Below are 27,415 nucleotides of genomic sequence, written 5' to 3' on the forward strand. Positions count from 1 at the left end.
CAGATGTTTTAAAACTCGCAGTTGTTGCTTCAGGACCATGGGTAAGTACCTACCTAATTCATGGGGTAATTCGTGACAAAATACAGCTATAGTAACACCAACACCTTCAGTTACACTCTGTGTGAAAGCTGCAGCTATAGCTAAACCATCAGCAAAGTTATGTATACCATCACCGATAATTATCATCAGGGCAAGGTGATTTAAATCTGAAATATAGTTATGTATAGCATCATCAATATTTATCATCAGGGCAAGGTGATTTAAATCTGAAATATAGTTATGTATAGCATCATCAATACTATTATAGAAGGTGTGGGGGGGGGGGTGGTCTAATGATTTAAATCCGAAATATAGTTATGTATAGCATAACCAATTAGCATCAGGGCAAGGTGATTTAAATCTGAAATATAGTACAAGAATACTAAACTAGAGGGGGGGGGGGGCGCTAGATCGGCGACGGTCCTGCACTTTTTAGCACATATGACGTCATACAAGGATTGTGGGTTAGGATAGGGGTTAGGACCTGCAGATTTCATCAAAGCCTTAAGAACTAAACAGGGCTATCCCCTAACCCTGGGCCAAGGCTAACCCTTACCCTAGCCCTAACGCAAATCCACATATAACGTCATATGCGCAGGACCGTCTCCGATCTAGCGTTCTCCGGGGGTGGGGGGTCTGTAGTGATTTAATGCATGCGCGTGAAATCATAATGTTAGTCATTGAGTCACGTGGGGTGGTTTCCTTCTACTGCTAAATATCCCTACCTGCAAGCTACTTAATGAAGTAAAATTGAACCATGTGTTAGTTAGCCCCTTATGGTTCAATTTTATTTCAATAAGTAGCTTGAGCGTATATAGGTGGCTTCAGAGATCTGAATATCGATAGTGTTCGTCTTCTCCTGGTCCCAATGCTTCAAACCGAATTTGAAAAAGAATCCACCGTCCACTCGACACAAATTAAGTCATTTCGGGACTAACAAATGGTTCAATTTTATTTCAATAATTCGCTTGCGCGTGAGGTTTTTTTAGCAGTGTGAGGAAACCGGAGGACCCGGAGAAAACCCACGAGATTGGACAGGCGACCCTACACCTTGTCACGTACAACCGGGGAATCGAAACCACGCCAGTTGACTAATTGGCAGACCGTATGATGCAGCGCGCACGCGCTAACCATTCGTCCATCCAACCCCCGCTATAAATAGAAGGCTATAAAAGGAAACGAAAGAAATATCTGTAACTCAATCAGATTGCTTCTCTTAAACATACATTTATTCAAGAGGTAAATCTGCCTATTGCAGGTCTTTCTTTAGGCCTGAAATGTTATCTAAATTATTAATTAGACATTAATTAACTTATCCAGACCATTATCAACTTTCGATGTCATCGTTAACCTGCGATATTTAATGGATTTGAATACATTTTGTGATGGATAAAAAATATATACGTAAAACCCTAACAATAAATACACAATATACAGCCAGCCAAGCTTTAACAAACTTAAAGGGACTATATCGATTTCAAGGGAGTCTCAAAAATAAAAGTCGGAGTATGTATAAAATTTATGCGCGAAAATATAGAGGAAAGGTGTATTTACCTTCTCTCAAAATTCCAGTTCAAAATATTGAGTCGTTTGGATGTGAACGTCAAAACTGCTTATCCGGACACGTAACACTTTTAAGATTTCGGGTCAGTTTTTTCGTTGGGTGACCTGGTAATCGATTCCCGTTCCACGAAAGGTCTATATAGTGAACGACCCATGTGCTCTACTTGATAACGAAAGGTAAATTTCACCTACACATTATTTTTATAAAATAAAAGTCTGGTTTTATCCAGACACTGCATAATACAGCTTGGGACACCGGTCTCCATTTCCAGATGAAGACTGACGGGTTTAAGTTGTTTGAAAACTTATCACAAATATTGAGTTAGTTGCTCGGCCCTTAGCTAGAGGATTGTAAGGGATTTTAAAACAAAATTAAACAGTTTTATTCTCCAAAAAATTTTGGGATTAGTCCTTTAAGAAATAACAAACGTCATCAATTTCTTTTGTCTTTTTCTCACTCAGTTATTAATTATTTGATATACAAAAACCATCGGTATTTCTAGAGACAACTGTTAGGATATATATGTAAATATAAACTTTTTACTTATATTTACATAAAACAAATTGCTAACCGGTCGTACAACTTTTAACATATCACAGACGACATAAACTAGAGCTTGACCTATAATTTGTGTGTTCCAAGGATTAGATAAATATATTAAGTCCCAGTCGTAGAGAAACACGATGGATTTTAAGATCACATTCGATTCATAATGTAAATAAAGTATTGAGTGTAGTAGGCGACACTTTAAAACAGTAACATGTTCATTTTAATAACATATTGTCATTACGTGAAAATATGTAACATGGTTTTAGTCAAATGTTCAGTCCGGCCAATTTGAATGGGGAAGAGGTAGGTGGGGGGAGGGGCGTGTTCTGTATGTATTTCATATGGCAATTGATTATTATATTAAATCTTAAATCTGATTAAAACACAGATCCTATTTCGTTTCGTATTTTATAGTTCAAAATTTCGTTTTACTTGTGTTTACTACACTAGGATCCGGAAGAGTTGTTATATTACCGGCTGTTACGGCGACTTCTTGGCGTGGGTAAACCACTAGAAACGCCAACGCTGATTGACTAATTAATACGTGACGTCAAATGGTCAAAAGCCGCTCGTACGACCCCTGACACGACATTCGAGTACAACTGGTGAGATCTTCATGTAGTGTAGGCCATCGAAAGTATAAAAAAAACGAAACGAAATATAGATCTGTATTTGAATCAGATTGTTAAATCTTTAAACAATGAAATAGGGTTTAACGTCCTAATGGTCTTGTCCTACTTAGGCTAATAAAGAAGGACATGATGAGGGAAATGTATTTTACCCGTACAGCAATGGCCCACTCTTATTTCGAATTCCAACTGTCGAGGGTTCTTTTACGTGCACGCCCATATGTACACGGAACCTTTGGTTTTCTTCTCACTCGAACGACTATGCATTGTCCCCTGCCAGGCCCATCTGTCCTACATCACTTACACGAGGGAACCACGCCGAATAAATCCCGATGCACTTTCTCGGCCCACGTAGGGAAACGGATTACCGAGTCAACGTCTAACTCGGGGGGGGGGGGGGGAGAGGGTTTGTTGGATGGCCGAATGGTTAGCACGTTTGTGCTGTGTCATTGAGTCAACTGGCGTGTTGTTTCGAATCCCCGGTTGTACGTGACAAGGAGTAGGGTCGCCTGTCCAACCTCGTGGGTTTTTCTCCGGGTCCTCCGGTTTCCTCCCACTGCTAAAGACCCCTATACGCGCAAGCGAATTATTGAAATAAAATTAAACCATATGTTAGTCCCGAAATGATTCTCTCTCTCTCTCTCTCTTAACGTCTAACACACCGAACCCCTGTGACCCCTAGTCGTTACATAAATCACATAGCAAGATTATCAAAGTATCAATAAAAATAGGAAAACAAGTCATGCTTACTTTTAGTCTTCTTTGGTTCCTGAAAGAGTAACAATACGATGGTGTTATGAAACACGTACACTTTAATTTTGATTTATATCCTTAAACGAAACCAATGTATTAAAAAATGAGATAAAAATAATTTAAGGATGATAGAGAGAGAGAGAGAGAGAGAGAGATTGGATAAGCGACCCTACGCCTTGCCACGTTAAAGCGGGGAATCGAAACGACGCCACTCGGCTAAGTTCTAAAGTCCTACGACACAAACTAGGTTTTTTCAGGACTAATATACGGTTCAGTTTCAATTCAACATGTGATTCAAATTTATTTCAGTAGTTCGCTTGATCGAAGGGGTTTTAGCAGAGGGAGGAAACAGCAGGATCCAGAGGAATAAACCCGCGAGGTTGGACAGGCGACTCTAATCTTTTCAGGTACAAGCGAGGAATCGAAACCACGCCACAGACCTTCTGATCCACCCGGCCACCCAAAGCCCCTCCCCCACCAGCCATCCCTAGAGTAAACCCACGAGGTTGGGTAGGCGACCCTAGACACGTGCACGCGAGGAATCGAAACCACGCCACCAAACACGCGTTAACCATTCGGCCACCTAACCCACTAAGCCATCCCTAGAGTAGTTTTCGAAAAAATATTGAAATTGAAAATAAAAAATATATTTGACCATTAATCGATTCCTTACCTTTTGTTCGCCTTTATCAACCACATCCAATCCATTTTTAACTTCCTAAATATAAACACAACATTGTCAGTAAACGCAAATACTCCCAGCAGCAGCAGTAGCAGCAGCTTTGTTAAGCAGGGCAGCAAAGAGGACAGAAGATTTTCTTCGGTCAAAGAAAGAGAAAACAAGATTTCAAGCAGCCAACTTCAACAATAAAATTTAAATATCATCACAACAGACAGTTTAGATTGGAAAACAGAGGAATGGAGAAGGGTAGCTCCCGCACACACTCAAACACACACGCTCACACACATGTAGTGCCCCCCCCCCCCCAAAAAAAAAACCCCACAAACACAGGGGATGGTGGGGGGGTAACACAAAAAAATCTCAAACATTGTTAATGTTCAACAAAGAGCGATAATTTTGTGAAAAGATTAATTAATTACATTAGAATAAAATGTGCCCAACCCGCACCTTAAAAAACAAAAACAACCCCCCCGCCCCCACCAAATGAAATCCCAACTGGTCTATCAGGGGAGACAACATTTAACTGAAACCAGTCGATATCACTCCATAACCAACACCAAAAGGTGCACTGTACGCATTTTTTTTCTTCATATAACCAAAGTAATCTATGTTAACATCAAACTCATGCAAGCGGAAGACATTTCTCGTATATTTATTTATTATAGTAGGTTTTCTTGCTTGAATGAATCAGGGATATTTTCATTATATGGAAACACACAGAGAGAATGGGTGACTTTAATGTTATCTTAACACTATCCCGGGACTAAGAAAAGAAACGAAATGAAATGGGGTTTAACATCCTACTGTTCTGCTCTGACTGGGATAATGAAAACGGACATACGCCATACAGTGTGATATGAGGGAAATTTTGCCCTGGCAGCGGCACGATTCCCTACTCTTATATCGAATTCCAACTGCCAAGGGATCTTTTACGCACACGCCAATGTACACGCGGGACCTCGGTTTGTCAGGCTCTCCGTCCTTCACCACTGACAAGGAGGAACTACGCCCGGTAATCCAGATAAACTTTTTCGGCCAACGCAGTGATCGAATACGGGAACTCCAGGTTAGCCAGTCAACGTCTTACCCACTGAGTCACGGTGTCCCCCGCCTTATGGGACAAAGAAATAGTATAACATTTACCAGTAAACCAATCGGATTAAAACACAGGTCCTATTTCGTTTCGTTTTTATAGTTCAAAATTTCGTTTTACTTGTCTTACTACACTAGGATCTGGAAGAGTTGTTATCATTGACGTGTTCTGAATGGTGTGAGGGATTAGCCAATGACACGGTCTGTTACGGAGAGCTTTAGACGTGTTTTGCACGGAACTGTGGGTAATCCACTAGTAACATCAATGCTGATTGGTTAATCAAATGTCTGACGCCACAGGATCAAAAGCTGCTCGTACGACCTCTTACGCGACCTATCGCTATAACTTTTCAGATATTCATGTAATGTAGGCCATCGAAAGTATAAAAAACCGAAACGAAACATAGATCTGTATTTTAATCAGGCTGCGAGTAAACATTCTGTACATACATTTACACCATTCACGCCATTACTCGTGCTCTCTTTTCCAACTATATGGGCTTCGTGACTGTGACCCGGTGCAGAATGCTACAAGAAAAAAAAAACATTTAAATTTAATGCCTTTAAAATGACAGGCTTGTGCGAGAAAATACCCTTTATATATGCTATATGGGCTTCTTGACTGTGACCCGGTACAGTATGTTACAAGAAAGAGCATTTAAATTTAATGTCATTAAAATGACAGGCTTGGCGAGAATATACCCTCATTAATAAATGGTTTACATGTAGTTATTATTTCCACACGAATGAGTTTAAATGGATTGATATGTACTCTTGTTATAAACATACTGTTATAGTTTTATGTCATATTTGTAATATACAAGTCGCAACAAGGTCTATGTTTACTGGAAATCTCCTTAAAGACACATTATGGGAGATTAGATAAAGAGCTGGCAGTTCTCACTATAATAGTAAAAAACTAGATAATGTAAAGGGAATTTGCTGAAAATTTCAGTCCAACTGATCCACTATGAACCGAGGATTTAACGATTAAATTTTCGGCCTAACCTCAATCATCATTACTAAGTCGGTACGATAAAAAAACATAGTCTCGATTATCCACTTTTTGATTTAATCATCAATGAGCGTTGAGCAGCAGATCGGGTTCTAATCCAGTAAATACCGTAGGCTAGCGATGACATCGAGACTTGATTATGGTCTGGGTAAGTTAATTAATGTCTAATTAGATAACAGTTCAGGCCTGCAGAAAGACTCGCAATAGGCAGATTTAGTTCATGCATAATGTATGTTTAAGGGTAAAAGACCTAATAGGTAAAGCGTCTTTGTTGAAAGGATAAATAAACTTACTGAATGTCCAGCCATTCCGAATATTGTTTCGAGGAGGTAAAATACGTAGATACCTAAAAATAAATGTTAGTTAGATAAAGAGCTGGCAGTTTTCGCTTGTAAAGTGAATATGCTGAAGATTTCAGTCAAATTGCTTCACTCTAAGCCGAGAAAACCCTTATTTTAAAATTACTGTCGCCTCGATTATCATTGTTACCGCTGTCACGATAATTAACATAACAAAGCCACGATTATCCAGTTTTGCGGTTAATCATCAATGGGCGTTGAACAGCACGTCCGATTAAAATCTAATGAAAATCTGACAAATAAGATGGCACCGAGAGTCGATTAAGATCTTTTCGTGTTAATAAATGTCTAATTAATAATTTATATAACATTTCAGGCCTAAAGCAAGACCTGCAACAGGCAGATTTAGCTCTTGCATAATGTATGTTTAATAGTTTATATAACATTTCAGGCCTAAAGAAAGACCTGCAATAGGCAGATTTAGCTTTTGAATAAAAAATGCCTGTTAATATTTTACGTTTTATAATTTACGGGGTAAATGTTAAACGCAACTTTCAAAATTCGCCATATAAGATATGCCGACACTTTGCAAGATATGGACAGCGAACAAGCTAAAAAAAAGCCATTTTTCGTACAATAAGGGGCCATAATCCAGGATGTTACAATCCTAAGTGCGTCAGTATCAAACGGATCAGAGATCCTTGGGTTATAAACATACATTTAAAGTCTCATCAAAATCGGATAAAAATTGTGACCTCTAGAGTGTCGACAAGCTAAAAACATGATTTTTCGTACCATCAGGGGTCATTATCGACAGGAACCGAGATCGTTGGGATATACATGTAGACCCATATTTCAAGTTTAGTCAAAATCGGGAAGAAATTGTGAAAATTCTCTATATCGCCATGTTCAAATATATCTAGGGTTGAAACCAGAACAAGGGGACTGCCCCAATTGTTGTGACTACCTCCTGTAACTATTTGGAACTGTATCCATTGTTTTCCGCCATTTTGTGAAAGATACCACGTAACTCAATGTCAATATATTATTATAAATTATATCTTGGGTTATCTTGGGTTAATAGAACAAGGGGAATGCCCCAGTTGTTGGAACTACTTCTTGGAACTATTTGACCTGATCACTGTTTCGATTGTTTTCTAGGTTTAATAGAACTAGGGGAATGCCCTAGCTGTTGGAAGTACTTCTTGGAACTATTCGGCCTGATCACTGTATGGATTGTTTTCCGCCATTTTGTGAAAGATACCGCGTAATTCAATGTCAATTATAATACATGTTATATCTAGGGTTAATAGAACAAGGGGAATTCCCTAGTTGTTGGAACTACTTCTTGGGACCCTTTGACCTAGTCACTGTATCCATTGTTTTCTGCCATTTTGTAAAGGTTAAGCACGTGACTCAATTTCAATCTATTATTATAATACATGGGCTTACTTCCAATAGCTGCGAAGGCATACCATACAAAAGATTCAACAACTATTTCACCGGACCCATGGTCATGACCGTCTTCCTCGCTGTGCTTGTGGATACCAAAAGCCTAGAAATAAAATATTATGAAATGAAAACAAATGAAATGAAATGGGGTTTAACGTCTTACTATTCTGCTCCGACTGGGTTAATGAAGACGGGCATGCGCCATACAGTGTGCTATGAGGGAAATTTTGCCCGGGCAGCGGCACTATCGCCTACTCTTATATCGAATTCCAACTGCCAAGGGATCTTTTACCTGCACGCCAATGTATACACAGGAACGCGAGTTTTCGTCCCACCCGAAGGACTAGACAGATGTCCTTGTCAGGCCCTACGTCCTGCACCACTGATAAGGGGAAACTACGTCGGAAAATGCCATGAACTTTCTCGGCCAATGCAGGGATCGAACACCCGACCTCCGGGCTAACGAGTCAGCATCTTACCCACTTAGCCACCGTGGCTCCAGAATGATTGTTAATAAGTGATTCGAAATTTTGGAGAACAAGTCTATTCATGTCTGAAATATTTGTTGAGGATTTATGTATTCGAAGGCACGTTCCGATGATAACACTTCATCCCCGCACCCATTTGCAGGACAAATAACCCGAATGAATATCTTTTACCGTCCATTTTCGGGACGAGTAACTCCCTACTATATATGTCCTAAGTCAAAAAGATATCGTTGCGGAGAACAAAGGCTTAGTGGTCTAAAGTGTTGCGCTTCGAGGTCTAGCTGGCAGGTCACCTACGTGTGGGTGTTTATTAAAGTTGCAATTTCATATTTTTAAGTTATATTTTTAAAATTTATTAAAATAAAGCCTTAAAATAGATGGTATCTATAAACAGTTCTACCTTGTTAAAGAATAATCCTATTAATCCTATAATTCACTATTGCCAGTTGAGAAATTGGCAAAAATATAATTTTCCTCTTCAAATTCAAACGTTTGAGGATAGCTACTCCATGGTGGAGAATAGAAAACAAGGGAGGTCATTGGGAGGTAATTGTGTTATTATTCCCGTTGTAAATGAGTTTTAAGTGTGAGAATGACACCTATGATCGTATAATTGTGAGTTGACAACCTATTGAGCAAAAGACATAGAAATAATTATGTTTTGACTTTCTTAGAAAATATGAAATTGTAACTTTAAAGGAGTGGGGATGGCCTAGTGGTCTAAAGTATCGCGCTTCGAGCTCTAGCTTGCAGGTCACCTACGTGTGGGTGTTCATTACAGGCGTGGGGATGGCCTAGTGGTCTAAAGTGTTGCGCTTCGAGCTCTAGTTTGCCGGTCAACTCTAGATTGTGGTCTTGGTTACGATCCCTGGTGTGGCTTGGAGATAGGACCGCCTTCTCAACCTCGTGGGTTTACTCCGGGCACTCCAGTTTTCTCCCAGCGGAAAGGCCCCCAGCGCATGTGCTAAGATAGTAAAATTAAGACAATTTGTTTGCGATATCACTCTCGGTAGAAGCGGACGCTAAACACTAACAGAAGAAGAGAGAGAGGGAGAGAGAGAGAGAGAGAGAGATGGGGTTTAACGTCCACTCGACACAAACTAGGTCATTTCGGGATTAACATATGGTTTAATTTCATTTCAATAATTCGCTTGCGCGTAGGGGGAAACCGGAGGACACGGAGAAAACCCACGAGGTTGGACAGGCGACCCTACACCTTGTCACGTACAACGGGGATTCGAAACCACGCCAGTTGACTCGTGCACGTGCTAACCATTCGGCCATCCAACCTCCCAACAGAAGAAGAAGTAGGGTGATTATTTTTGCCGGTGTTCTAATAGGTCCCAACATATAATCCTTAGACTGAATGACGGAACCAAAACAAGTTACCTCTGGTATCAGATGAAGTAAGGCGTCACTAGTTAATGTACCAACAGCCAAACCCATAAACACAGCCATGAACCCATCATAACATCTATTTTTACTAAACGGAAACAAGATGGCGCCGAATAGCGCACACAAGGTAATAATGAATACCGCTAAACTTGAATAACCATAACCTGATAGAAAAATAAAACCATTATTTTAAATAAATTAAAGGAATTTTTGGAGGTCCCTTTTATTTTGGGAACATAATATTTGTGTCTATCATCAAAGGCTTTAAAGGGATAATTGCATTTTTTTAAAAAATCATATGTTTAAAATATACTAAATTAAAGCCTTAAAATACATGGTATCTATACACACAGTCCTACCTTGTTAAAGAATAATCCTAAATTCTATAAATGACTTGTGTCAATTGAGAAATTGGGATATATATCATTTTCTTTTTAAGTACAACGTTGACTTTAACGGTGTTATTATCACTGTAGCAATTTTTTTTTTCGGGCGATCGTCAAATTTTGCGGGATGTGGCCAAATTAAAAAAAATAAAATTTATCCACTATGAACCGAGAACTAAGCGATTGAAATTTCCGCCTAGCCTCGATCATCATTACTAAAGTCAGTACCCTAAAGAGCATAGTCTTGATTATCCATTTAATCGTTAAATCGTGAAGGAAAGTTATGCAGTAAATCGGCTCATAATCCACTAAAGATCGCAGGCTAGCGATGCCGTCTAGAGTTGATTATGGTCTGGATAGGTTAATTAATGTCTAATTAATAATTTAGATAACATTTCAGGCCTAAAGAAAGACCTGCAATAGGCAGATTTAGCTCTTGCATAATGTATGTTTAATTTTATTGAGTGTGTTCATAATGTTTAAAGTTACAATTTCATATTTTCTAAGAAGGTCAAAACATAATTATCTCTATGTCTTTTGCTCAATAAGTTGTCAACTCACTATTATACGATCATAGGTCATCTTTCTCACACTTAAAAATCTTCACACAGGAAATAATAACACAATTACCTCCCAATTACCTCCCTTGTTTTCTATTCTCCACCATGGAGTAGCGATCTTCAAACGTTTGAATTTGAAGAGGTAAATGATATTTTTGCCAATTTCTCAACTGGCAATAGTGAATTATTGAATTAATAGGATTATTCTTTAACAAGGTAGGACTGTTTATAGATACCATCTATTTTAAGGCTTTATTTTAATAAATTTTAAAAAAATAATAAATAGACTATGATAATAACATACGTTCTGCTTCTGTTGGTGTCGTTGAATCATCATGATCAGTAGTAGCTTTACACGCCTCCGATGTTTGTTGATAAATTAAAGCTGGACAAAGCTGGGTAAAGTCTGTTTTAGAAATTGGAGTCGCAGTATCATACACAGTTAACAGTTGATCCGCACTATAACATGACTTGACCTATAGAAATACAATAATTAAATTATTTCCCCCATGTTGTTCAGCCATGTTTTGAAGGAGCTAAATCGCTAATATTTTGGACCTAGAAATTGGCACAAATGAGTCGCAACACATATAATAATGTTATATGAATTTATATAAACTGTTTTACATTCAATCGTTTCCGTTTTACTGTGAATTGTCATCAGTTATGTTCGGCGAAATACGCCAGAAGTCTCAACCGCAAGTCAGTTCCTAGCCTCATTCTTTGAGCACCTTGTTACAAATGGCGCTGAAACACATTATGGTACACGATTCGTTTACCAATGGTAAAATGTTTATTTTGTCTTAAATATTGGATATCAGAAGCCCATCTTTTCCCGGTAATATCACAACAAATATGCTGATTTAAAATGCAAAAAAAAAATTCGTGTTTTCAATGTCGAAGATTTTGGATGATATTGAGTTAGTGACTTAGCAACTTTAATTGAAAGTATTTACAGTTACCTATGAATTTATATAGTACCTCGATCATATTCTCTACCTCTCTTTATAAAAATAACCACTGCTTCGCCTTGAATCCAACAAATGAAATGATATGTAATGGAGTGTAATGTCCTACTGTTCAGCTCTGACCGGGATAATGAAGAAGGACATAAGCCATACAGTGTCATAAGCCATACAGTCTGCTATGAGGGAAATCTTGAATTCCAACTGTCAAGGGATCTTTTACGTGCACACAAACGTGTACACGGGACCTGGTTTGTTTCGCCTGTCCAACCTCGTGGGTTTTCTCCGGGTCCTCCGGTTTCCTCCCACTGCTAATGCGAATTATAGAAATAAAATTGAACCATATGTTAATCCCGAAATGACCTAGTTTGTGTCGAGTGGACGTTAAACCCCATCTCTCTCTCTCTCTCTCTCTCTCTCTCTCTCTCTCTCTCTCTCTCTCTCTCATTTGTTTCGTCCCATCGGAACAACTATACGTTGTCCCTTGCTAGGCCCCTCGGTCCTACATCACTGACAAGTCTCCCAAATAAACGTTACAGAATAAAAACATTGTTATGTTTTTAAAAATTCTAATCTGGAGCCTGTTTCAGGAAACTAAGATAAAATCCAAATTTTAGTAATTTTATTGGATAATATTAGATTGATTTTAGTGCTTAGCCAATCAAAATTGAAGTATCTACTAAAATTTGGCCCTGGTCTGAAATGAGACTATTATTCATTGGGAATTTATTTATAACTTACTGTAGCATGGTCGTGTTCCTCGTGTTCATCCGCAGCACGTTTTGACCGTTTCATGACATTCTCTGATCTTGTACTTCTTTTTTTCCTTTCAGTATGAATATGTGCATCTTCTTGAGTTGTAGAAGATGAAATACCCAACTTTGTTAATAATTCTTTGAATTCTGTATTTAAAAAAATATAAGATATGGAACTCGGAATTTATTTGAACTTGAGCATGTCCTTCGGAACCGGGGCAGCCATCCCCTATAGTAATTTGTAAATATGTGCTCCTTTGTTTTTCCCCAATTTGATTAAAACACAGTTCCTATTTCGTTTCGTGTTTTATAGTTCAAAATTTCGTTTTATTTGTCTGTACTATACTAGGATCTGGAAGAGTTATGTAAGAGGTGTTCTGGGTGGCGTGAGGGATTAGCCAATGAAACCATCGGTTACGGCGACTTCTTGGCGTGCCTTGCACGGACCTGTGGGAAACCACTAGAAACGTCAACGCTGATTGATTAATCAACGTCTGGCGTCATAGGGTCAAACACCGCTCGTCCAACCCCTGACGCAACCTTCCAGTACAACTGGTCAGATCTTTATTATGGTGTAGTCCATCGAAAGTATAAAAAACGAAGATTGGGTTTTCCCATGGCAAGCCCACATATAATCAGTTTTGCTTCATGGACCTCTTAAGACTATATCTTTAGTACGTAACATACATATCCGTAAACCTTTATGCATTTTCCTTATTTTATTTCGTAAGTCGTCATCTACTTATGGTCTCGTATAGATGTTTGTCTTCCTCAATTCACACCTGTATATTATGTGTAGTTTAATGGTCGAGTGCGAGACATTAGGTAATATATTGATATTGTATAAAAGCGATAGCACGAGGGCTATATCTATATATTACGCAATGTCTTAAGCTCGAGACCGTTAAACAACTTAAAACACAGACACTCGCACGTGCTTTGCAAAGAAATACGGCACACGGGTCCAAAATTTTAACTAGTATAAATAATGTACGCTTGGTATATTGCCCGTACCATTATTTGAAATCAAAGGATGACGTCACATCTGTATTTTAAAAGTATATAAAATAAGTTACAATTACCTTCTTTGCTTAATGTGTTGTTGACACTATGAAAGGACTCGAAAAGTTCGTCAATAAAAAACTCTTTCGTTGGTAATAGACGACATTTATGTTTTATTTGTGAACCTGAATTAAAATTTAAATATGAATAGATCTATATTGTGTTTATCCATTCTACATACCATATATATATGTTTACTCATCCTGTATAACATAGACAACTCAGAATACTGTAAAAAGATGTTATCTATGGAAGACTAAACAGCTCTTTATTCAATTAAATAAAAATTAAGGACTATGAATTAAGAATACTGAATAAAGAGCTGTTTGGTCTTCCATAGCTATCAGTGTGCAAATTGTATGCTATGTCCGTCATGGTTACTTGCTCAAAATAAATATATATTTCAGCTGAAAGGGAATTAGATTGAATTTCAAGAGCTACCCCGTCACCTGATATAACGTCACTATTTGTTCTCTATCTACAGTATCTTTTGAAATGTTATTGTGACCGCCACTTGCGTTCAAAAAGGTCAGAAGTTAGACAGGGTCCTTATAAGACCAATTAAACTATCAACTTCATGCGTTTTCTCCGCCCCCCTCCCCTACACTGCTAAATACCCCTACGGGCAAGGAAATTATTGAAATAACATTGAACTATATGTTAATCCCTATATGACCTAGTTTGTGTGTGTGTCTCTCTCTCCTCCTCCTCTCATTTGAACACCGTGAATTACAAGAGAGAGAGAGAGAGAGAGAGAGAGAGAGAGAGAGAGCCCTACGCGCAAGCGAATTATCTATTGAAATAAATAAAATTGAACCATGTGTTAGTCCCGAAATGACCTAGTTTGTGTCGAGTGAACGTTAAACCCCATTTCTCTCTCTCTCCCAATTAATTCTGATGACTGGTAGGGAATTATATTAATTTAAATACTTACTGGAAAAGAAATGGTAAATTAATAAAGCTGCAACTTCCTGGAAATGGTCCTCTTGAATAGTTTCCGCGCCATTTCCAAGATTACTAATAATAACATCGGCAGCCAAACACTTTACAAAAAAAACCCAGAGAGAATATGGAATAATAAATTATTTTTTGACTCCTTTAATATATGCGTAAGATCAGCATTATTATATCTATTAAAGATACACTATTGGAGATTCGATAACGAATTGGCAGTTCTCACTATAATAGTTATAAACTGGATAATGTAAAGGCAATTTGCTGAAAATTTCATTCAAATTGATCCACTATATGAACCGAGAACTAAGCGGTTGAAATTTCCGGCTAGCCTTGATCATCATTACTAAAGTCAGCATGATAAACATCATAGTCTCGATTATCCATTTAATCGTTAAATCGTGAAGGAAAGTTATGCAGTAAATCGGCTCACAATCCACAAAAGATCATAGCCTATCGATGCCATCTAGATTTGATTATGGTCCGGATAAGTTAATTAATGTCTAATTAATAATTTAGATAACATTTCAGGCCTAAAGAAAGACCTGCACTAGGCAGATTTAGCTCTTGCATAATGTATGTTTAATATGATTAATACAATGACATCATTATTAATGTGACGTCATAATGAATGTTTAAAGATGCATTATGTAAGATTTAGATAAAGAGCTGAACGTTCTAGCTATAATAGTTTAAAATAAATAATGCAAAATGAAAATATTGAAACTTTCATTCAAACTACATGTACTTTATTCTGATCGAAGTTATCAATGTTTGGAGTTTTGACAAGATGTGCCATAGATTGTTTATTATCATAACAACGGTACTTGCTATTCGAGACTTAGCATCCCTTTCTCCATTTTTAAATTAAATCATTAAATGGCCGAACCGTTCTAATCTACTTAAAATCAAAGCCATCCGATGGTCTACAGAGTTGATTATTGGTTCGTCATGTTAATAAATAATAGTATTTGAAGTCAAACATAAAGGCAGATTTAGGTATGACATAATACATATTTTATATAATGTACAATGCAGTTAATTGTAGACACAGTCCTTACCTCTTCCTCGAAAACTAGAACTTCATTTTCCTCATGTTCATGCTCGTCTTCATCAACAGGGACATAGGTAACGTTCAAGACTTCAAGAAATTCTTCTAATTGTGCCTCGTTCGTCTTGTTCGCTAGTTCTGATGTAACAAGAGACTGTGTGAAGTTTGTTTTATAGATATCCAGAGTAAACTGGGTAATATCCACTTGTTGACGGCAGAAGACGGCAGAATTCTGTACATAATACAATAATACGACAGCCAAGTCCTCAAACTGTGACTCTTGGATTCCAACTGTCACGTCTCCATTTACGATGTTAATAACATCGGTTGTGTTAAAACACTGCAATTACAGAAATAAAATGAAATGGGGTTTAACGTCCACTCGACACAAACTAGGTCATTTCGGGACTAACATATGGTTTAATTTTATTTCAATAATTCGTTTGCGCATAAGGGTCTTTAGCAGTGGGAGGAAACCGGAGGACCCGGCGAAAACCCACGAGGTTGGACAGGCAACCCTACTCCTTGTCACGTACAACCGGGGATTCGAGGGCTAATGAAGACGGTATACGCCATGAAGTGTGCTTTGGGGAAAATTTTGCCCGTACAGCATCACTACGTCCTAAACTTATATCGAACGCTATACGTTGTCAAGGCTTCTTTTATGTACACGTCAAAGTGTACACGGAACCCCGGTTATCGTCTCATCAGAACGACTATACCCTTCCCCTTGCCAGGCCCTCCGTCCTACACCACCACTGACAAGGGGGAACCACGCCGGAACATCCCATTGACCTTTCTCGGCCAACGCATAGATCGAACATGGAACCTCTAGGTTAGCCAGCCAACGTCTTACTGACTGATCCCCTGTGGCCCCCCAGAAATGATCACTGTTACGCAGGTTATACCCATCTTCATCACGTTCCAGAATAACAAAGGTATACTGAAATCTGAATGCACTTGACTGCCCTTGTCAGGTATGATCAAGGTAAGATATTACATGTTGGTCATATCAAATGATGATGCCGTTTACTGTATCATAAGGCCTGTCATTGAGTCAACTGGCAGGGTTTCGATTCCCCGGTTGTACGTGACAAGGAGTAGGGTCGCCTGTCCAACCTCGTGGGTTTTCTCCAGGTCCTCCGGTTTCCTTCCACTGCTAAAGACCCCTACGCACAAGCGAATTATTGAAGTAAAATTGAACCATATTATGTTAGTCCGAAAATGACCTGGTTTGTGTCGAGTGGGCGTTAAACTCTCTCTCTCTCTCTCTCTCTCTCTCTCTCTCTCTCTCTCTCTACCGCTCCCTATCTCTATCTCTCTCTCCCCAAATAATAGAGCCATACACCCTTTAAAATTCAAACTATCTTGAAATAAAATTAAACCATATGTTAGTCCCGAAATGACATAGTTTGTGTCGAGTGGAAGTTACCCCCCCCCCTCTCTCTCTCTCTCTCTCTCTCTCCCCAACTCTCGCCAAATAATAGAGCCCTACACCCTTTAAAATTCAAAACATGTTTTATAATTGTTATGTAGTTCATTCCCTGTTAAATATAATGACTGTATTTATGCAGTTTGTCTGACTTGATATGAGGTGTATATTGACTGAAACACAACAGTGATCCATGCTTCACACATAGAGCCATCTACTTTATACTTTGAGACTAGATCTTTGTCCTACATGGCCGTCATTACTGTAATGAGGTTCTACTCCGTTTCACATCTGTCATACACACAAAGACTAAATAAACTTTTTCAATTTTATCAGATAGAAGGCGAATTACAAAATTCTAGAAGTATACTTATTGTTTTCAGCTATTATCGTCGATTTAGGTTTTAAAATGTCGGTCAACTATATCAGTGTCTGTTCTCAAGCGGAGCTAACTGTAGAAAGACGAAATGAAATGAAATCAAATGAAATGAAATGAAATGGGGTTTAACGTCCTACTGTTCTGCTCTGAACTGGGCTAATGAAGACAGGTATACGCCATACAGTGTGCTATGAGGGAAATTATGCCCGTCCTGCATCACTGACAAGGGAGAACCACGCCAGAAAATCTGGATGAACTTTCTCGGCCAATGCAGGGGTCGAACACCCGACCTCCAGACTAGCGAGCCAGCGTGTTACCCACTTAGCCACCGTGATTCCCTGTAGAAAGACAGTAAAAGTTTAGTATGCGGTAATGCGTGCATAGACAGATATTAGTTTATCTACAAACTTGCTGGTCCCGATATACAGCCCCTCATACCCATTCTAGTCCAGATATACACGATACTACGCCACATGAATTACTGAAATTAGGGGGTTGGATGATCTAGCGGTTTAACTTGTGCTCGTGAAACCTTAAGGTCATATCATTGAGTCAAGTTGTGGGTTTACCATTCATACTTGTTTACAATAGATGTGCGCGTTATATTTATGCGTGTTATATTTATAAACATGTTTACATTCAAATTCAGGAAGTATTCTACCTGGGTACATGTGTCGTTCAATCTATTATATACCGGATTTTATACATTATCCACTTAAAATATATCCTCCACGCCCCAATCTATTCAATATTAATGACAATGTTATCGTGCTTTGTGTAATATATACTCTTCAAAAAAAGTAGGGAATGTTGAAATGCAAATACCTATGCAGGTTGTGATATGATAAATAGTCATGGACATTTGACATGCTTTGAGAGTATGTTTACAAATGAAGAACTTATCGCCCCAACAGAACCACATGTTAAAGATACATTATGGGTGATTCGATAACGAGTTGGCAGTTCTCACTATAATAGTTAAAGTTACAGCCAATTTGATGAAAATTTCATTCAAATTGATCCACTATGAACCGAGAACTAAGCGATTGAAATTTCCACCTAGCCTCGATCATCATTACTAAAGTCAGTACAATAAACAGCACAGTCTCGATTATCCATTTAATCGTTAAATCGTGAAGGAAAGTTATGCAGTAAATCGGCTCATAATCCACTAAAGATTTTTATGGTCTGGATAGGTTTATTAATGTCTTATTAATAATTTAGATGACATTTCAGGAATAAAGAAAGACCTACAATAGACAGTTTTAGCTCTTGAATAATATATGTTTAATGTTATATGAATGTATATAAACTGATTTACGTTCATCTTTCAAAACATTTGTTGTAATTTCTAATCAATTATGATTGATGAAATATATAAACTGTCCAAATTGAACGACAGTTGTTTACGCCTGCTTAGTTTTTATTTATTTTTATCATGTGTGTGGTTTCGATTTCCCGCTTGTACGTGATAAGGGTGTACTCATCCTGTGCCAGCCCAATTCACTAATAAAACTCAGCTTGTTTGAAATAATTTCCGACTTATTGGGATTGTTTAAAGATACATTATGGGAGATTAGATAAAGAGTTGGCAGTTCTCCCTATATTAGTTAAAAACTAGATCATGTAAGGGGAATTTCCTGAAAATTTTAGTCAAATTGATCCACTATGAACCGAGGTTCTCGCGATTGAATTTTCAGTCTAGCCTCGTTCATTATTACTAAAGTCGGTACGATAAAAACATAGTCTCGATTATCCATTTCATGATTAAATTATAAATGGAAGTCGAACAGGAAATCGGAACTAATCCAATAAACATCACAAGCTAGCGATGACATCGAGAGTTGATTATGGTCTAGATAAGTTAATTAATGTCTAATTAATAATTTGGAAACATTTCAGGCCTACAGAAAGACCTGCAATAGGCAGATTTAGCTCTTGTATAATGTATGTTTAACTAGTAACAAGAGGGAACACATTCGATTTTATAACTCCAATATAAAAATTGAAAACTGAAATGTGCTAGCTTTTCAATTACTTGGTTGACTTTTTGGTCTAGAATTGGAGAAAAGGGATCGAATTTGCAATTTACAACCATTTAACATTGAAGTCAATGGGCAAATAATTGCTAGTCTGAGACCAGAAGCTAACAACGGATAGCCTGCTTGACCGACATTTAGGTCTGAAAAGGCTTATATTACCGTTAATAATAATATAATAATAATAATCATTTTCAATAGAGCTGAACATTTAGTCAGTCTGACCGCTCTGTGGCGCTTTACAGTGTACATTTCAATATAAAAGAGAGGGAGAGAAATGGGGTTTAACGTCCACTCGACACAAACTAGGTCATTTCGGGACTAACATATGGTTTAAATTTATTTACATAATTCGCTTGCGCGTAGGGGTCTTTAGCAGTGGGAGGAAACCGGAGGACCCGGAGAAAACCCACGAGGTTGGACAGGCGACCCTACTCCTTGCCACGTACAACCGGGGATTCGAAACCACGCCAGTCGACTCAGTGACAGACTTGCCACGTACAACCGGGTAAATATAAAAACCATACATGTATATATAAACATGGACCGTATATATACAGGGTTTTAAAACCGCGTGTAAATATAGTTAGTGCATCCAGATTCTAGTTTGTTTAATGCATGTTTCAAGTTTTGATGTAGTGATATCTGGTGAAGGGTCAAGTTCAACATATAACTGGGTGTCATCCGCATAGAGGTGGTAATTAAGACCCATCTCACGGATGCTATCTCCAATTGGTGCAGTATATGCTGTGAACAAAACTTGTCCCAATACAGATCCCTGGGTAACACAAAACTCAAGACCTTTAGGCATTGATTAAGATGTGTCAATAACGATACTCTGCTGTCTTACGCTCAGATAAGACTCAAACCACTTCAGTGCGTTTCCAGATATACCGTATCGAGTTTCAAGTCTCCTGAGTAGGACTGATCTATATATCGTATCGTCCAAAAAAAACTAGCGACACCTTTTTTTCCGTGAAGAGGAAGTAATGCAGATTTCGTACTGTGCCGTTTTCTGTATGCTGACTGAAATTTTTCTTGCGAGATTGTTTTCACACAGTTATTTAAAACGATTAAGGACAATTTTTTCTATATTTTTTGTAATGAAAGATAAATTCGACACAGGTCGGTAATTTTGTAGCATATCAGAATCAAGGGTTGATATTTTAATGAGGGGTGTCACACATGGGTTGTTTTAAGCGCTTCACATACTTCTGCGCCTACTAAAGACGTGTTCACGATTTGGGTGATCACTGGATTTACATGACTTCGGACTTCTTTGGGGCTGATTACTGAATTGTTTGTCTTAACTCATCTTCTGTTGCTAGACAAAAGTTGTCAAGTGTACAGCCTTCAAACTTTATCTTAATGTACATCGAGTCCTTGTCGAATGGTGGAGAATTTGTTGTATTATATAGACGGTAATTACTAATCCAATCTGGTATGATTCATCTTATTTATATTAAGAAATGTATAAATCTCAGACCATTTTTATTTAACAAAGTTGTTGATTTAGACTCTTTTGAATTTACATACCACTAGCACTGCTTTCTATTTATTTTCAACTTGAACAAACCTACCGTACTTTATTTATATATGACGTGGTTCCCCCCTGTCTTTGGTGCAGGACGATGGTAGGGGGGGGGGGCTGACAAGAACAGCTGTCTAATCGTTTGGATGGGACGAAAATCCAAGGTCTCGTGGTTTTGATTCCCAGATTGTACGTGACAAGGAGTAGGGTTGCCTGTCCAACCTCGTGGGTTTTCTCCGGGTCCCTACGCGCAAGCGAATTATTGAAATAAAATTGAACTATATGTTAGTCCCGAAATGACCTAGTTAGTGTCGGGTGGACTCTCTCTCTCTCTCTCTCTCTCTCTCTCTCTCGCTCTTTAAATTGAAAATTTATTCAAATAATAAGACACTTACCATTGTTTGATCACAAGTTCCACCAACAGCTTTACATCTAAAATTGCGGAAAACCGTGTTAACAAAAACATTAATTTTCTCTTTTGGTAAATAATCCTCGGTAACATTTAACTTTTTAAGAATTTCATCAAAAACGTCTAACATGCCATGTTGGTGTTCGTCGGCCGCGTATACAAAGACCAAGAGAGCGGTCATAATAACTAGACTCACTGATTTCATTTTAGACCTTTCCACTTTCTTAAAAATAAGATGTAAATACGGTCAAATATATATATACCAAGTTGTTTCCCGTAGAATTGACGAGCGAGAAACTGTCGTAACGAGTGGACGAGATCACTGCTCGGGTGTGTCACATAACAAAAAAGCAAGGTGAGCTCAGAAATGTGAAGATCACGTGATAGTATGGCTGACGATTCACATTGAATTTTTGTATTAATATCTACTAGCGGTTTACTTTTGGTATGGCTTAAATATAGTTTATTGTATTAAACCATAAACACAGTACAAATGGACTGGGACAAAAGTTATGAAAGCGTACCGATACCCTCTCCGCATACATTGTTATTGACAGTTATAAATAATAGTACAATTGTTAAGAACATACAAAAACGAACGATATAAATGTTACAATAATAAATAGTTAAAAATCCCATTATAGAGAAATTATTAAATATTTGGTTGAAGGTTTACGACGATTAGTGAGTGTTTTAGTATTTTAATATGAGTATTTAGTGAATTTTGATAAGAATATTCACCCTTATGAAAAAAACCTTTTATCTGATTTAATATATTTTTGTACATGATTAAAGATATAACTGTTACTGTCAGTATTTATACTAGAATATTAAAAAAGTATATTAAATATTAAAGTTTACTTTGAACTTATAATACATAATAGAATAGATGCCCGGTTGAGCGAATTCGTAAAGAAAGTACGTGTATGGTATGGCGAGCAAACACAACACTATCAATGGCTAGAACTATTTCTTAAGGCTCCCTTCAGATTGCGTCAAGGTCGCTGAGGTGTAAATAAGGTTAGGGCACGTGATTGTTGACGAGATTGTGGGTTAGGGTTTGGATAAGGGCTAGGGCTATGTCCAGGGTTAGGGTTAGGGTCAGATTAACAGAAAAACAGTATACACAAAACAGTAAGCTGTTACATGTAGAGATGCGTTTTTTGTCAAGTGTCTCGACACGGTGTATGAACTATGTATGTGTTTATGTATGGGCATTAAGAATTTCAATTCTATGTTTACACAACTCAGGATTTCAAATGACTACGATTCAACACAGATTTGATCAAAGTTCATCAGTTAGACAATATTTTGGGTCCACAGGCACTCAGTAATATATAGTCAAAGAGTAGTAAGAAGTTTTATTTTAATCCCTTCACGTGCCTGTGTTTGGGTTGTATTCAAATCATTTCTTTAAACTTTAGTTTACGGTCTTAATTTTCACCTTACATTTTAATGTGAGCCCGACTTGAGGAAAGCAACATTTTTAAGGCGTGGTCGGACATATTTTAAAGTGATCTAGACTGGGGAAGGCCCCAACATTTTTGGTTAGATTTTAGTTCCAGTTATGTAACTGATGACTATATTATTAGTCCCGTGGGGAAGTATTGGGCGTGGTCTGACTTGGGGAAAGCCCCGGAAATTTTGGTTAGATTCGGGCACGATGGTTATCGGTGATATATCCCAAGATACTTGTAATAAGTACGGGAGATAACCTTCATTTAGGTGCCTGTAATGTTTTAAATTCTTCGGATATTTCATCCATCTCAACCCAACTGTTATTATTCATTTTTCATCACATCATTATAATTGTTATATTTCTAAATGTATGTCAAATAATTGTAAAACCTGTCCTATTTTGAATAGTAATAATTGTTTTACAAGTTCTTTAACTAATAAAACATATTTTACACATGGGTTTGAGAAGTTAAAGTAGCTAAGTCTCTAACTTAATATCATCCAAATTCTTCGACATTGCAAACACGAATTATTTGTCAATTTAAATCAAAATTTATGTTGTGATTTTACCGGGAAAAGAAAGGCTTATGATATCCAATATTTAAGACAAATAAACATTTTACCATTGGTACACGAGTCGTGTACCATAATGCGTTTCAGCGCCATTTCTCACAAGGGACTCGAAGAACGAGGCTAGACATATTCCACAAGTCATGTCAAACCGTGACGTCATATTATTATCTGGAGAGCATGCACAGAGTGGAGCATGTGCAATAAATACTGTCGGTGTAGATTGGAATAACCAGACGCTAGAGATTGCCATTCGATTGAGACCTCTGACGTATTTCGTCGAACATAACTGATTTGAAAATACAGTAAAAACAGAAACAATTGAATGTAAATCAGTTTATATACATTCATATTACATTATTGTATGCGTTGCGACCCATTTGTGTTAATTTCTAGGTTTCGCATATTAGCGATTTAGCTCCTTTAATTTATAAAACCTCCAATGGCGAAACTAAAGGACCTTTACATTTACGCATTAACGGTCATCGTCACAATATTAATAAGGGTAGTAACCAGATTCTTTATAGACATTTTAACCAACCTGACCACTCTATACTAGCAATGAGGCAATTTACCAACTGGCCTACTTTGCGTACCCCTTTTCGCAGGTGTTCGATCCCTGCATTGGCCGGGAAGGTTCATCTAGGTTTCCCGACGCGGTTTCCCCTTGTCAGCGATGCAGGACAAAGGGCCTGGCAAGAACAGCCGTCTAGTCGTTCGGATGGTACGAAAAGCCTAGGTCCCGTGTATACATTGGCGTGCACGTAAAAGATTTCTTAGCAGTTGGAATTCGATATAAGAGTAGGCCATAGTGCCGCTGCCCTGGCAAAATTTCGCTCATAGCACACTGTATGGCGTACATTCCTTCTTCATTCTAATCAGTGGTTTACTAAAACGAAGAACTTACATGCAACCTTTTGTTAGTTGTCACTAGGCCTAAATCTATTTTCAATCATGTTTACATTGTTAAAAATCTCATGGCCTTACATGACAATTGCGTCATTGTTCTGACTGACAAAGCGTTCAATAACATAGTGTTTATATGTAAACGATATTATTATGACCTGTTTTTTCATAGAACTTATAACACTATTTTAAGATTTAGGGTGAGTTTTGCTTTTAATGAATTGCCCGGATAGAATGGTTCTGGATCTTTAAGGGTAAATTTTCCTTCACAACAAATCAACAACTTTAAATGGATTTATCTTTCGTTGGGTGGCTAGTCTTTGAAATACATATATATATACACATTAAAGTGGCATTATGATGAAATCAAATGAAATGGGGTTTAACGTCCTACTGTTCTGCTCCGAACTGGGCTAATGAAGACGGGCATGCGCCATACAGTGTGCTATGAGGGAATTTTTGCGCGGACAGCGGCACTATCGCCTACTCTTATATCGAATTCAAACTGTCAAGGGATCTTTTACGTGCACGCCAATGTGTACACGGGACCTCGGTTTTTCGTCCCATCCGAACGACTAGACAGTTGTCCTTTTCAGGTCCTCCGTCCTGCATCACTGACAAGGGGAAACCACGCCGGAAAATCTGGATGAACTTTCTCGGCCAATGCAGGGATCGGAACACCCTACCTCCAGGCTAGCGAGCCATTGGATCAATTCAAGTCCCGAGTTACACGCGTGTTAAGGTTGTGTTGTAGTGGTGTATAACTGGTGTTCTTTTTAGTGCCTTAACCTGAGTCCCTCGATTTAGCACTAGTGTTTACACCAGTGTCTAAACTAGCTTAATACCAGTGTTAACACTGGTGGAAAATAAAAAGGACCTATAACACTAGTGTTATCTTTAAATGTTGCACTGTGTATTTGTCTTCTGTTATTTGGATGAGCTGGCCAACTAAAAAAAAACAGCGGTTGCCAGGCAAGATACGCCCGCCCACCTTTTGCACGACATGGATAGAGAACAAGCTAAAAACAAAAGTCATTTTTCATTCAATCAGGGGTCATAATCCAGAGAGTTATGGTCTGAAATGCGCAAATATCGACAGGGACTGAGAACATAAACATATATTTTAAGTTTCATCAAAATTGGATAAAAATTGTGACAGCTAGAGTGTCCACAACCTTCGTATTACATACTTTTACACAATTTGCGTACAAAGAGCGGCCATTTTGTCAGGCATTTGTGATCCGATTTTTACGAAATTGGAACTCAACCGTCATGAGAGTGTAATGGTGATCAATTTATAATTTTTGTTTTAAAATTGGATAAAAATTGTGACATCTAGAGAGTCCACAAGCTAAAAAAAGTGTTTTTTCGTACAAACAGGGGCCATAATCCAGGAAGTTACCGTCCGATATGCGAAAATATCATAAAGAACCACGACCTTTAGATTATAAACATACATTTGAAATTACATCAAAATCGGATAAAAATTGTGACTTCTAGAGTGTCCACAACCTTGTGTACAAGGAGCGGCCATTTTGTCTGTCAAAATTCGAACTTAACCTTCATTGATTTGTAACGGGGATACATTTAAACGGTTTTTAAAATTGAATACAAATTGTGACTTAGAGGGGGTCCACAAGGTAAACGTGCGATTTTACGAACAATCAGTGGCCATAATCTAGAAAGTTATATTCGGATATGCGCGATTATCAACAGGAAAAAAGATCTTTGTGATATAAACATAAATTTAAAGTTTCATCAAAATCGGATAAACATTGTGGCATGTAGAAGGTCCACAACCTTGATATGCTATATGATAATATGTCTTATATTATTTGCATACGCGGGGCGGCCATTTTATCCGACAGTTTTGGTCCGATTTACACGAAACGGTGTAACGGTGATCAATTTATACGTTTTTTTAAAATATTGGACATAAATTGTGACCTCTAGAGAGTCCACAAGCTAAAAACGACGTGATTTTCCGCACAATCAGGAGCCATGATCCAGGAAGTTATATGGTCCGATATATGCCAAAATCGGATAAAAATTGTGACCTGTTGCGTTTCCACAAAGAAATTGTGGACGGACGTACGTCCAGGGGCAATGGCATAATACATCCACATGGAAATGTGGGATTATAAAAAACAGCAAAAGAAAGGCAATTGAGGAAAAATAACCGCTTCCGTGAAATTAAGTAACTAGGATCTATGTAGAATTTTTGTAGTCTCATTTGATCATTATTCAGTCGTAATTTCCTATCTGAAATTTCTCGTAAATCAGCAGGCTTGCGATCAACATTTCTTTGTCTTACGTTTTGGGTATATATGGGTAAAAATTTCATTTTCAGCCTTAAAACTAATTCTAAAAAGTCTTAAAAAAAATTCCCTTCTTGTCGTCTGTTGCTTCACACCAGTGTTATAATAAATGACTTGAACTGAGATTTTTTTTTAACCCCTAGGGGTTAGTGTTAGAGTTATTTTTAACAAGATAATAACTTTTATCAAGTTATTATTATTTTTCATTTCTTTATGTAATTAGAAATAATATTGCACAAAGCTCCTTGTCTTTATATTTTTTTCATGTAAATTTGTTTCTTAAATCAGGAAACTGATATTGAAAATATAGACAAACTGAGGGGCTCAGGTATAAGTTAGTGTTTGGGTAACACAGATACCACACTGGTGTTCATGTTGTGTAAATATATCCATGTTTAACACAACCTCAACACCACAGACCTTAACTCAGACTGATTTCAAATAGGGGGGTTTGAGGTTGAGTTAGCACAGCGTTACACCAGTACTACACTGATCTATCTGGTGTTAAACACTACACCACCTTAACCCACTTGGACACCGTGACCCCCCGGCATTATGATAGATTAGATAAAGAGGTGACAGTAACGCTATTAAAAAAAAGATAATTGTAAAGAGAATATTCTCAAAATTTCAGTCCCGTTTCTCCACCCTGAACCGAGATATTAAATATTAAAGTCGGTACG

At 37.8% G+C, this 27,415-nt stretch overlaps 1 protein-coding gene across 1 annotated transcript; it reads right to left on the reverse strand.

The window, feature by feature from the left end:
- Positions 1 to 2,212: 2,212 nt before the first annotated feature.
- Positions 2,213 to 21,836, reverse strand: LOC126822353 (zinc transporter ZIP12). Its single transcript, XM_056101073.1, has 12 exons — positions 21,467 to 21,836; positions 15,701 to 16,030; positions 14,620 to 14,728; positions 13,706 to 13,810; positions 12,610 to 12,770; positions 11,208 to 11,379; positions 9,952 to 10,121; positions 8,075 to 8,177; positions 6,617 to 6,669; positions 5,759 to 5,836; positions 4,190 to 4,252; positions 2,213 to 2,224 (listed from the first exon to the last, which is right to left on the reverse strand). Exons 1-12 carry the CDS (start codon positions 21,683 to 21,685, stop codon positions 2,213 to 2,215), a joined length of 1,575 nt encoding a protein of 524 aa, XP_055957048.1. The 5' UTR covers positions 21,686 to 21,836.
- Positions 21,837 to 27,415: the final 5,579 nt, after the last annotated feature.

The sequence above is a fragment of the Patella vulgata genome, chromosome 5 (genome assembly GCF_932274485.2).
Source record: "Patella vulgata chromosome 5, xgPatVulg1.2, whole genome shotgun sequence".
In the NCBI taxonomy this organism is placed as follows: Eukaryota; Metazoa; Mollusca; class Gastropoda; family Patellidae; genus Patella; species Patella vulgata.

Excerpts from the sequence above, each read along its gene's own strand:
- LOC126822353 (XM_056101073.1), bottom strand. The coding sequence starts at position 21,685 with ATGAAATCAGTGAGTCTAGTTATTATGACCGCTCTCTTGGTCTTTGTA. Across the intron at positions 6,670-8,074 it reads TGCCTTCGCAGCTATTGGAA|GTATCTACGTATTTTACCTC; the intron begins GTAAGCCCATGT and ends ATTTATTTTTAG. Across the intron at positions 5,837-6,616 it reads TCGGAATGGCTGGACATTCA|CATTCTGCACCGGGTCACAG; the intron begins GTAAGTTTATTT and ends TTTTTCTTGTAG.